The following is a 13262-nucleotide window of genomic DNA, read 5'->3' on the forward strand; positions in this document are numbered from 1 at the left end:
TGCAATTTGAAATATTTTTAAACTAATTTTTCTTTCTCTAAGGATGATACTTTTGTGATCCACTCAATTTGTGGCATGAATCAATAGTTTCTCCCTTTTTGCTGCTTAGGAATGTTCTATTATAAGAATAAATGTACTACATGAAAAATGAACTGTACATCTTGTGGGCGGGGATGGGAGAAAAAACTGGGAGAGAGCAAGGGAAGGGGAGACGTGGTTCAAAAAAGAATTGTACTCATTACCTGATTCATGCATCTGTAACCCCTCTGTATATCAACTCTATAGTAACAATAAGTATAAGAATGTTTCAAATTAAAAAAGAATAAATGTATAAAAGGTTAGTAAGGTCATGTAAATTGTTCATAGGTTTTGTTTTTACAAATATGTTATGAACATTCACACAGATAGATGCATCCCTCTGCAACAAAAACCAAAACAATACCTGCGATTACTAGATCAGCACAACTTCTCCAGAATGGTTCTGTGCTATTTTATGTTTGTATTAGCAATGCATGAGAGATTTAGTTTATCTATATTTTCACCTGAATTTAAATTTAAATAGTTTAAATAGCTTTGTAACTTTTAGCTATTGTAGTAGGCATGTACCATTACCACGTTATTTTAATTTGTCTTTTCTTAAAGATTACTAAGTTAGGTATCTTTTTATCTGCTATTTGCCCTATGTGACTCCAGTTTGGAAAAACAACTGAGATTTTGCCAATTTTCTTACTTGATTCTTTTCATATTATTGAATATTCATAGTTCCTTCTTCCATTTTTGTTGTTTCTTTTTTGTGTGTGAAAAATGGGAGGTGATTTTTTTCTGTTCTCTATTCTGCTCCACTAATCTACGTGTGCATCTGAAGTGACATCTCACAAACAAATCAAGTGGTATGCTATTTCCTCTGCAGTTATTTACTTGAATGGGATATAATGAGAAAAAGTGTTCCGTCTCTGAAGTTCTGAGTAGTTTTGCAGTTAAAATGACCAAGTACAAGCTACATGCATGGATGGTTTGATTACCCACTGGTTTTATGAATGTTATGGGAGAAGACAGAAGGTACTTTCCATAAAAAGGAACCCACAAGTTACAAATATCAAGTTACTAAAAATATTAAACACTTCAAAATTCAGTGCTTTATGCCAATTCCAGAATGATGCCAAAAACTTTGAGGCATTTAAATGCATGTTTTAAAAGAGACTATATTAAAAAATAATATATGTACATGTACATACATATATATCATAAGTATATCTCAGTTTTCTGGATTCTTTTTTATTTCATTTCATCCTCCAAGATAGAAATTAAATGTCTGGGAGCAGACCTTTTAGTCTGGAATTTTAGTTATGGAATATACTCTGAGCTGAGAAAAGTCTGACTGAAGCTAATGACCTAAATAGCTATAATTTGCTCCAGTTTTCAAGTAACCTTTGCTGACATTTATTTAAATAGCATGCTAAGGCAAATAGGAGTCTCAGAGCATGAATGTGATTGATAAGCAATGCAAAAACTAAAATAAAATAAAACAAAAACTTGTAGGCCAGTTACGCATTTTCTGCATGGGGTGAGAGTGGGTTTAAGCCCTGAGCAGATTATTTTCATTTCCTTCAGTATGTCTGAATCTGTTTTTATCCACAAATAGCATATTGAATTCTCTTTCTACTAAACAATATTAATATGTGTTGCATGAATTCTTTGAGGATTAAGTTAATGGTAATCTGCTCTATAATATTCATATTAAAAATATACAAAAGAAAATTCTTTTACCAGTAAGGAATAGATGCATTTCTAGAAAACTTAACTCTTTCTGTATACTGTTACAACTAACTCAATGTAACTCTTCTAGGAAATCTTAATCTCTCATTTTACTCAAAAGAAAAGGAGTTCCTGCATCACCAAAAGCAATGCTTTATGGAAGCAATACATGTATGCCCAAAAGTAAGCATCCTCTTTGAGGAGAATTGGGGAACATGGCAAGTGGGAGATAAGGTTAGTATGAGGATAGAGAATAACACAGGTAATTTCTGACTATCATCCACTTATGAGGGTTTTAAGTCTCCAAACCCAATGTTTACACGACATTCACTATTCTTAGGTCACATTTTACATTCACACTTTACATTCCTAGAAAAATTTAGATGACTTGAACACTTATACATTTTTTATATCAAGGGCCTTCATAGCATTAACAAAACTATTTTGATTTAATAATCCTTTCACCACCACATGTATGGATCAGAGGCCTGACTGCTACCCCCTGCTTTGCCTCTTCTGTACTCATTAGTGGGAGGCATTTTTAAAGGGCAATCACAGTGCGTCAAGCATGTTGTCTATACGGCTGCACAGCTGTGGCAGCTCTGCTCACTTTTCTATTAATAACATTGATATTTATAAGCAGGACATTGTAATTGTGTTGATTTCATTAGCCTCCTCATATGTTCCATTTAGCATTTTAAAAGCCGAACAGCTGGTTTTCACAAACATTTATTAAATAATTCTGATTCAAAATTTTACCTTCAAAATAAAAAACTTTGCTTAAGTTTTACTTGGCAACAACATTGGCCATGAATTATTCAATATGTGATATGTGACAGGTGCATTGTGCCAATGAAACATCACTTTTATTTCCACTATTAAAGTAGAAATTTATTAATCCCACCTGGTATACTAACCAAAAGAAAGAAGTGCTTCAAGTTATTATGCTAATGATTTATTAGAATTAAATTACATTTGAAAAATCAGATGGATGCATGAATTAACTCAAATTATCTTTTTAAATGAACAAAGGCAACAAGAATAAAATTACTTCCAACACTTTAAGACCAAGTACATTTCTAAGTCCCCAATAAATATATTCAATTTTTCCCTGAAGTATTGTATCTCAGCCAAAATTCGTCTACCCTCCTCTTCAATGTCTGTTACTATTTTGATTGCTCATCAGATGTCTCCCTGAACCTCAAACAGCTGTGCCATGCATAAATTCCAAAAAACACAGCTACAGACACAAGTCCTATCTAGCATTAATAGAGGACACTAACTAGATTAACTGCATTGTCTCTTTTATTCCTTACAAATAAACAGTCATATACTCTGATGGTTTAAAACAAATACATTACTAAAGTTAATCTATTAGAGCCTGATACAATCCTACCTGCTCAACTGTGACAGAGTGACAGAACCACGTTCTAGTGTTGCCTCTGCTATCTCTCTCCCTCTCTCTCTCTCTCTCTCTCTCTCTCTCTCTCTCTCTCTCTCTCTCCTGCTTTCACTCTCATTCTTGTTCTCTTATGAGATGGGAAAGTTACAAGAAGTTTCTGATTCAAAGGAATGGATGCTATGAGTCAGTGGCTGATGTCTGTAATCCTAGCTACTCTGGAGGCTGAGATCTGAGGATCATAGTTGGAAGCTAGCCCAAGCAGAAAAGTTCTGTGAGACTCTTATCTCCAGCAAAAAACTTGAAGGAGAGCCTTGGCTCAAGTGGTAGAATACCAGCCTTGAGCAAAAAGCTAATGGATGGTTCCCAAATCGCCAAACTATTCTACAACTAATGGTGGAATAACATATGCCAAAATATATGTTCCAGTCTTACTTCCTGGTTCTGATATGAGGATACAGATTAAAAAAAAAGAATCTGCAGGACATGCTTTCAAAATATACTTATAGCAATAGATTAAAGAGACTCCTTTCAGCAGTACTCCAAAAACATTGTTTTCTGCAACCAGATGCTTGTAACCTTAAACAATGAAATGTGTACTTCAACTCTTTGCCAACAACTTTATGATGATTAAATAGCAAGTATCACAAAACTGAATTGTGGTGATGATCATTTATTGCTTGCCTGTTGCTAAATAATGCTGAGCATGTATGTTGTGTGTTTTTTAAACTCCTTTGTAGCTAGTTTTTGATGCAGTTGAACAAAAAAAAGACAAACAACTACAAAGCAATACTTGCAAAACTGTTTGGTGTAAGTGAACTGAATACCTCATGGGGGAAAAGGGAAAGGGGGAGGAAGGAGGGGGGTATGAGGGACGAGGTAACAAACAGTACAAGAAATGTATCCAATGCCTAACGTATGAAACTGTAACCTCTCTGTACATCAGTTTGATAATAAAAATTTGAAAAAAAGTAAGATAGAACATGTTTAATCTTAAAATTGAACAAGTTATAAACCAGGCACCAGTGGCTCAGGCCTGTCATCCTACCTACTTAGGAGGTAGAATCAAGGTGAGCCCAGGTTAAAAGGTTTAGAGGCCCCCCAATCCCAACAGAAAAGCTGAGTGTGGAAGCATAAACTTGACACTGCAACTACATCAGGAAGAGGAACAAGAAGATTGAAGTCCAAACATGTCCTGATGAAAAGAAAGACCCTATCTCAAAATATAACCAGCAGCATAAAAGAAGGGCTATAGGTATGGTTCAACTGGCAAACACTTGCCTATTACAGTGTCTTGAGTTCACACCTCAGTATTGTCATTTTGTCAACTGAATTGATCAAGTTATATATATTTTAAATTTAGGCCTGTGCTTAAACTATTTCAATATAAATATCAGTAAAATCCAATAATTATGTAACATTTTATTTTTTTATTTTTAAATTTATTTATTTTTTTATTGTCAAACTGATATACAGAGTGGTTACAGTTTCATACGTTAGGCATTGGATACATTTCTTGTACTGTTTGTTACCTCCTCCCTCATTCCCCCCTCCCCCTTTCCCTATTCCCCCATGAGTTGATCAGTAGATTTACACTAAACAGTTTTGCAAGTATTGCTTTTGTACTCGTTTGTCTTTTTTACCCTGTGTCTCTAGATTTTGGTATTCCCTTTCAGTTTCCTAGTTCTAATACCTGTATACACGGTTTCCAATGTACTCAGATAAGATACAGAGATAGTGCAGGTACAACCACAGAAAAGGGATACAACAGGGTCATCAACAATAGAAGCTACGGTTTCTCATCACTTGTTGAAAGTAATTACAACAGTGATATAACAGTCGTTTCCATAACATGGAGTTCATTTCACTTAGCATCATCTTTTGTTTTCATAAGGGTATAGCTATTGGGCTCTTGTGATCCTCTGCTGTGACTTGCCTAAACCTGTGCTAATTATTCCCTATGAGGGAGACCATAGAGTCCATGTTTCTTTGGGTCTGGCTCACTTCACTTAGGATAATTTTTTCCAAGTCCTTCCATTTCATTACAAATGGGGCAATGTCATTCTTTCTGATAGAGGCATAAAATTCCATTGTGTATATGTACCACATTTTCCTGATCCATTCGTCTACTGAGGGGCATCTGGGTTGGTTCCAAATTCTAGCTATGACAAATTGTGCTGTGATGAACATTGTTGTGCTGGTGGCTTTAGTGTGTTCTTGTTTGTGATCTTTTGGGTAGATGCCCAAAAGTGGGGCTGCTGGGTCTTAGGGGAGTTCTATGGTTAGCCTTCTGAGGAATCTCCATACTGCTTTCCAGAGTGGCTGAACCAGTTTACATTCCCACCAACAATGAAGTAGGGTTCCCTTTTGGCCACATCCCCTCCAACATTTGTCATTGTTAGTTTTCTTTTTTTTTTTTTTTTTTTTTTTTTTTTTGGCCAGTCCTGGGCCTTGGACTCAGGGCCTGAGCACTGTCCCTGGCTTCTTCCCGCTCAAGGCTAGCAACTCTGCCACTTGAGCCACAGCGCCGCTTCTGGCCATTTTCTCTATATGTGGTGCTGGGGAATCGAACCTAGGGCCTCGTGTATCCGAGGCAGGCACTCTTGCCACTAGGCTATATCCCCAGCCCCTAGTTTTCTTGATATAGGACATTCTTACTGGGGTGAGATAGAATCTCACTGTTTTGATTTGCATTTCTTTTATGGCCAGTGATGTAGAGCACTTTTTCATATGTCTCTTGGCCATTCGCATTTCATCATCAGAGAAGTCTCTTTTTAAGTCTTTAGCCCACTTTTTGAGGGGGCTATTGGTTCTTTGCAGTTTTGTTTTGGAAGAATGTAATTTTTTTAGTTCTGCATATATTTTAGATATGAGGCCTTTGTCTGTTGTATGGCCAGTAAAGATCTTTTCCCAATCAGTGGGCTTTCTGTTTATCTTGCGAGCTATGTCCTTTGCCCTGCAGAAAAGCAGTCATAACAAACTACCATATCACATTTCTAAAGTATTCAAAAAGCCAAATAACGAAAATAATAACTAGGGCTGGGAATGTGGCCTAGTGGTAGAGTGCTTGCCTAGCATGCATGAAGCCCTGGATCTATTCTTCAGCAACACATGAACAGAAAAAGCCAGAAATGGTGCTGTGGCTGAAGAGGTAAAGTGCTAGCCTTGAGCAAAAAGAAGCCAGGGACAATGCACAGGCTCCAAGTTCAAGCCCCAGGACTGGTCAATACATATGACAGGGGCGAATAAAGTGGGAGGAGGTAGAGACTGGAGGAGAATGGGAGAAAAAGAAATAGGGAGGGAGAGAGGAAGACAAAGGGGGAGGGAGAAGGAGACATAGGGATATGGAAAAATAGAGGCGGGAAAGTAAGGGGGGAAAGGAAGAAAGCTATTAATTACAGCATAAAGACCTCTAACAATATGTGTCTGGTAGATAAATTTTCTGACCATTAGAACTGCTTTACTGTGGAAAGAAAAACCTAATAAAATAGCTAACACTGCATCAGTGATTTATTCCCAATATCCTACTCCTTCTGCCTAGTATATCACTCCTCTGATTTTCTGCCTAGTTCACTCCCATTCCACCTTCAAGAGTCAGCTCAGGAGTCACCTGTCCCAGTGGGCTTACTTTGCCCTTCTCTTTCACCCTTGTTGTTGAGATACCTGCTAACCTGTTAACCAAAAGTGTGATTTACAAACCAAAATCATCTGACAGAGCATCAGCTGGGAGTTTGTTAGAGGCACAGGATCTGAAACACTATGCTTAAGGTTTACTAAATCTGCATTTTTAAGAAGACCTGAGGCACTTTATATTCACATAAAAATTTGGGAAGCCTTAGCTAAGTGACAATCCTAGGTGCGCTCACAGTTATTCGTGTATACAGGCATCATTCATGATTCAGCATCTGCCTCTTGGCTGACTCGTCTAATTTAGAACCTGTGATAGATTTTTGTGTGTCCTTTCCTACATCCATTATACTTACCATGGTCCATAAATAAAGTTATTTAAATGAGAAAATGAGCAAGAGCGAGTGAAAAATAATCACAAAATTGAGTTGATTACTTTTTCTACAGCAGTTCATGAGTTACAGGGCAATATGCAAATGTTAATTATAAATAATAGAAAAAGTAATTTTAGAAATGACCTTTTGAAAAGCACTCTGTATAAATGTATTTATTCCCTAGAAACACATTAGAAAACATTTGTATTCTCACCAAGTATTACATGAAATCAAGGACTGTACCTAAAGCCTCTTCAAATTTGCCCTTTATTTTACAGAGTCTCACACTCAAATTACCACATAAATATTGCCAATTGGGGTGTAAGCCAGCAGCTGAAAAGACAGAAATAAATTACTTGTAGATTTCTATTGTTTTGCTGATGACACATAAATTAAGTTGCCGTGTGAGACCGCAGCTGTTGCTGGCTCTGCGTCACTGTTTACTTATAATTACTGCCTTCAGATTTCATTCTGACCCATATCCCATTATAGGATCTGTCCAACCCAGAAGAGCAAGATAAAAAAAAAATCAGCAGCAAGCATGGATGCTTGCAAAATCAATGGACTGAGAATCTCATTTACTAATACATGAAAATTATTTAGTATTCCTTCACCTTTCAACCCAAATCCTCACCTGGCTGTTTCTCGCCACTCAGCATCCTCACCTTCACGCCAGCAAATCTCATCCAGTTCTGTGAAAAGGTCATGAGGAATGTGTTCCTCATCATCATCCTCAGTTCCAAGAATAAACTGCACTCGCTGTGATGGGGTATCTGTGAAAAATAAGAAATGGGAACATTTATTACTGTAACTCTAAGTTTAAAATATTTCAGTCAGTGTGTTCAATACTCATACCTCCTTTATTCTCAACTTCAACACCAGTGTACACCCAGTGTACACCGGGTAGTAAAGTTAAATTTAGTACAGAATTAAGTCTAACATAATGTGGGAATATAAAATAGTGGATGTACAGAGACAGTCTGAAAAGGAAAAAGTAAATTGTCAGCAAGGTGTCAGTGGCTCATATCTTAGTTTACTCAAGGAACTGTCATTTGGAAAAATCACAGTTCAAGGCCAACCCAGGCAAACATTCATTAGACTCCATTCCCAAAATAACTAGAAATAAAGAAGGTTCCCCAATCTGAGACTTTCATCCCCCAGAATGGTCACAAATGAATTTCTGTTGTTTATGACCCATTGAATCTGTGGTGCTTTGTTATAACACAATGGACAAGTTAAGACATACATCTAGATATGATCCAACTAGTGAATCCAGAAAAAATAGTCGAACTAAATCTGGACCATTTACTTTTTGTGTGTGCTTGACCTCAGGGTCTGGGCACTGTTCCTGAGCATTTTTGCTCAAGGCCAGTGATCTATATCACTTGAGCTACAGCTTCACTTCTTGATTTTTGGAAGAAAATTGGAGAGAAGAGTCTCAAGGACTTTCCTGCCTGGATTGGCTTCAAATATTAGGCCTCAGATTACTAGCATGAGCTACCAGCATCTGGATGATAATTGATGTTTTTAAACATACAAGACACTTGAATGGAAAATATTTTTTATCTGTGTCTTTCTTATGCATCTTTTCAAAAAATGGTGTAGGAACAACTAGACATCCACATTTAAAAATAGAAAACTTAGTACTAAACTTCACATTTTACACCAAAATCAACTTATAACCATCCTTAATATGAAATATTAAACTATAAACTTTCAGAAGAACACAAGGAAAAATGATTTTGAACTTTGGGCAAAGAGTTCTTCAACTTGATACCAAATGTATAAACCATAGCAGAAAGTGTTAAGTTGAAATTAACCAAAACTAAATTTTTCTCTTTGGTGAAGACACTGTTAAACGAATATAAAGAGGAGCTACAAAAGGGGGAGAAAATGATTTGTAAATTGTGTATTTAATTCCAGAATATGTAGAGACCTCTCAAAAAATGAGTAAAACATGTGAGTCAAGTAAAATTGGTCAATATTTTCCAAGAAACACTTTACTGGAGAAGAGAGACAGATGATTAATAAGCATATGAAAAGTTGTCAATGATTTTTATTTGTTTAGTGGTATAAGATATCAAAATTTGCATCAGAAAATTGTGAAGGGTGTGCATATTTATCATGTTAATTTTATGGCTGTTGGAAAAGTCATGGAGCTTTTGGTTTAGAGACAAAACAGGTTGTTGCTCACAGCAATAATAATGTCCATGATATCATCGTCGACATGAGTTTTCCAGGCCTCACATCCCACAGTAGGACATTCTAAGAGCCAGGAGATGCTGTATATGTAGTAAGAAGAGTTATACAAGAAGAAGCCTAGTAAACTCAAGTCATTTGCAAGAAACAACAACCCTCTGTGACTTTTGCACAATAGGGAAACATCCCAGTTACAGTGTGACAGTAGGTAAATCTGCCATTTGATCCAGAATGGATCTTTCTTCCTAGTCTGCTTACTATACAAACATGCTTGAAAAGAGTGAGGCAGAGAGGCAGCCAGTTGCCTCTTCTCATGTGATCCATGGAAAACTGTCTCCCAACCACCACTTTGTGATCATTCTGACTTGCTCTTAGTGAAAAAATCAAGAAACCCTTTGTGCACAGAAATGGAGGAACAAAAGGTGAAGAAATGCAGCAGTGGTACTCACTAGACACTATGTTGAAAATGAAGTATATAACTTGTGGGTAGGGGTGGGAGGGAAAAACTGGATTACAGCAAAGAAAGGAGTACCACCATTGTTCAAAAAGAAATGTACTATTTGGCTTACATAAGTGCAAACCCTCTGCATATCACATTCATAATAACAATAATTCCCTTGTATTCAAAGCTCTTTTAACACTGAATAACTTTAAAACATTTTATCTTTAAGTTATATACAAAGGAGTTGCCACTTTACAAAGCAGTTTATGAATAAAATGCATCATGACCAATGTCACCCCTTTCAACATTCTCACCCATCCCTCCCTCCCTACCCATCCTTTTTCTCACTCTTCTTAATATTTTGTACATTAAATTTTTGACTGCATTCTTCTCCTCTTCCCCTTTTCACTTATCTGCCCCTTTCCCCTCGACTTCACCCCACCTCCTTCAAGTAAAGATTTTTGTTGAAGTAAAAACTTCTTTAAAATCTGGGTGTAGTAAAATATGCTTGTGATTCCAGCATCTTGGAAGTGAAGCGGGAGATCAGAAATTTGAGGACAGCCTGAGATACAGAGTCTTGTGTTCCAGCCCCTTGGCTACATGGTAAAACCTTGTTTCAGAAAACCATTTTCATAAATATGTTCACCGTATTTATTTCTAAGTATTCCTGCTTTTATGTGCTCTTTCTTCAATCACTCTCTGATAATTAAAAAAATTCTAAGGGCTGGGAATGTGGCTTAGTGGTAGAGGGCTTGCCTAGTATGCACAAAGCACCTCAGCACCACATAAACAGAAAAGGCTGGAAGTGGAATTCTGGCTCAAGAGGTAAAGTGCTAGCCCTCAGCAAAAAGAAGCCAATGACAGGGCTCAGGCCCTGAGTCCAAGCCCCAGGACTAGAAAAAAAAAATTCTAGGGTATTGCTTTTATTTATATTTTTAATGATTACATGATCACATGATCAAAATACAGAATTAATAATGTTTCTATACAAAAGAAAAATATAATTAGAAAATATAGCAGTGGAGATAAATAAAGGGTGAATATAGCCATAACACTGCAGGTACATATGTGAAATAGAAACTATAAAACTTGAAGGGATGAGTGACGGGATAGATCAGAAGCGGGGAGAATGATGGAAATGATGAAACTGATTATTACTGTTCTGATAAACTGAAGGCCCTTTGTACAACTATTTAATGATAATAAAAATACATTTCCAAAAGGAAATACAGTAAGCAATTTATTAAATACCAGATATTAAGCTTCATTTACTCTAATATTTATCTTCTTGGAGGGCATGGTGAAACATGTACACACATAATACTAATTTAATAATATGAATACTAAACAATTAACTTAAATGTAGGTACAAATAAATATTTGCATTGGGACTGTAACTCGTACCTGACTCATTAGCACTACCTTCTGACACTCTTTCCCTTCATGTTACACGATGGAGACACTTTAGCTTTCCTTACATTGCACCACAGACTACATTGGTTCCCAAAGCCCCACTTCCCACAGAAGGTACAGAGCTAAGAGTTGCTGTATGTGTAGTAAATGTGTGACAGAACAAGATTAGGAAATCCAAGTCATTCAGAAGGAACAGCAACTGATATTATCTTTATTTTTCAGGGGATAGAATTCAGGGAAACTTCACTTAGTATAATTTTTTCCAAGTCCTTCCATTTCCTTACGAATGGAGCAATGTCATTCTTTCTGATAGAGGCATAAATTTTCATTGTGCATATGTTCCACATTTTCCTGATCCATTCGTCTACTGAGGGGCATCTGGGTTGGTTCCATATTTTAGCTCTGACAAATTGTGCTGCGATGAACATAGTTGTGCTGGTGGCTTCAGTGTGTTCTTCTTTGTAATCTTTTGGTTAGATGCCCAAAAGTGGGCTGCTGGGTCATATGGGAGCTCTATGTTTAGCTTTCTGAGGAATCTCCATACCACTTTCCACAGTGGCTGAACAAGTTCACATTCCCACCAACAATGAAGTAGGGTTCCCTTTTGGCCACATCCCCTCCAACATTTGTTATTGTTAGCTTTCCTGATCATGGACATTCTTACTGGGGTGAGGTGGAATCTCACTGTTGTTTTGATTTGCATTTCTTTTATTGCAAGTGATGTAGAGCACTTTTTTATATGTCTTTTGGCCATTCTCATCACTAAGCGAAGTGAGCCAGACACAAAGAAACATGGACTCTATGGTTTCCCTCATAGGGAATAATTAGCACACATTGAGGCTAGTCACAGCAGAGGATCACAAGAGCCCAATAGCTATTCCCTTATAAACACATAAGATAATGCTAAGTGAAATGAACTCCATGTTATGGAAACGATTGTTGTATAATTGTTGTAATTACTTTCAACATGCCATGTGAAACTATAGCTTCTTTTGTTGATGATCCTCTTGAATCCTCTTCCTGTGGTTGTCCCTGCACTATCACTGTATCTCATCTGAGTACCCTGGATACTGTATATACTGGTATTAGAACTAGGGAAGTGAAAGGGAATATCAAAATCGAGAGACAACAGATAAAAAGACAAACAATTCCAAAAGCAATACTTACAAAACCGTTTGGTGTAAATCAACTGAACAATTCATGGCGTGAGAGGGGAAGGGAGGGGAGGGGGGAAATGAGGAAGGAGGTAACAAATTGTAGAAGAAATGTACTCACTGCCTTACGTATGAAACTGTAACTCCTCTGTACATCACTTTGACAGTAAATAAGTAATTATTAAAAAACAAACAAAAAAATTCAGGGCTTTGAGCATGCTAGGCAGTATCTCCCACTGAGCCCTCTTTAATATTCTTAATAATACACTGTTTCTCAGATACAGGGCCTATGTATGTACAGTTTTCTCTAACTTTCCTCTATATCTTTATACATTCCATTTAAATGTCATATATCTTGGCAATAATAATCACCTTTGCAAAAACACACATACATACATATTAGTACATTCAATGCAAACATTTATGTTGGGTTCCTAACAGAACCTTACACTTCTCTTTGTTATACTCATCTCAACTATAATACATTTATCATACAACAATACTTAAAATGTATGAATTACAAAGGTAGAGACTTTTTTTGCTTTTTTTCATTGCTGTATCCTCAGCACATAGAGAAGGCTTTATAAATATTTACCTACTTCAAGGATAAAAATTCTGTACAAATATTAATTTATAGCTAGGATATATCTTGTACACTAAGAATTTCTTTTAGCCTGTTATAATTACTTTAAGCACTGATTTCTAGGTAAAGTAGTGTAACAAAATGTATACAAGCCAACATGTCAACCTGTTTGTTGGTGGGTTTTCTGTTGTTTTGTTTTTCTGCCTTTGGTCCATACAAAATTGAATTGAACCCAAGTCTCACACATATTACAAAAGTGCTCACTATGAGCCTCTTTCTAAGAGCTCTATTTTAAAGTAGAAGACTTTTTAAGGCA

The 13262-nt window shown here is 36.5% G+C and overlaps 1 protein-coding gene across 6 annotated transcripts in view; it reads right to left on the reverse strand.

Moving 5' to 3' along the window:
* Positions 1–13262, reverse strand: part of Slc4a10 (solute carrier family 4 member 10) — a 267507-nt gene that overhangs the window by 103817 nt on the left and 150428 nt on the right. For all 6 annotated transcript variants that reach the window (XM_048345333.1, XM_048345335.1, XM_048345332.1 and 3 more), the window contains exon 4: positions 7790–7928. In XM_048345333.1, coding sequence (XP_048201290.1) covers positions 7790–7928 — 139 coding nt within the window. The remainder of the gene's footprint in view (positions 1–7789; positions 7929–13262) is intronic.

The sequence above is a fragment of the Perognathus longimembris genome, chromosome 4, assembly GCF_023159225.1.
Source record: "Perognathus longimembris pacificus isolate PPM17 chromosome 4, ASM2315922v1, whole genome shotgun sequence".
NCBI lineage: Eukaryota > Metazoa > Chordata > Mammalia > Rodentia > Heteromyidae > Perognathus > Perognathus longimembris.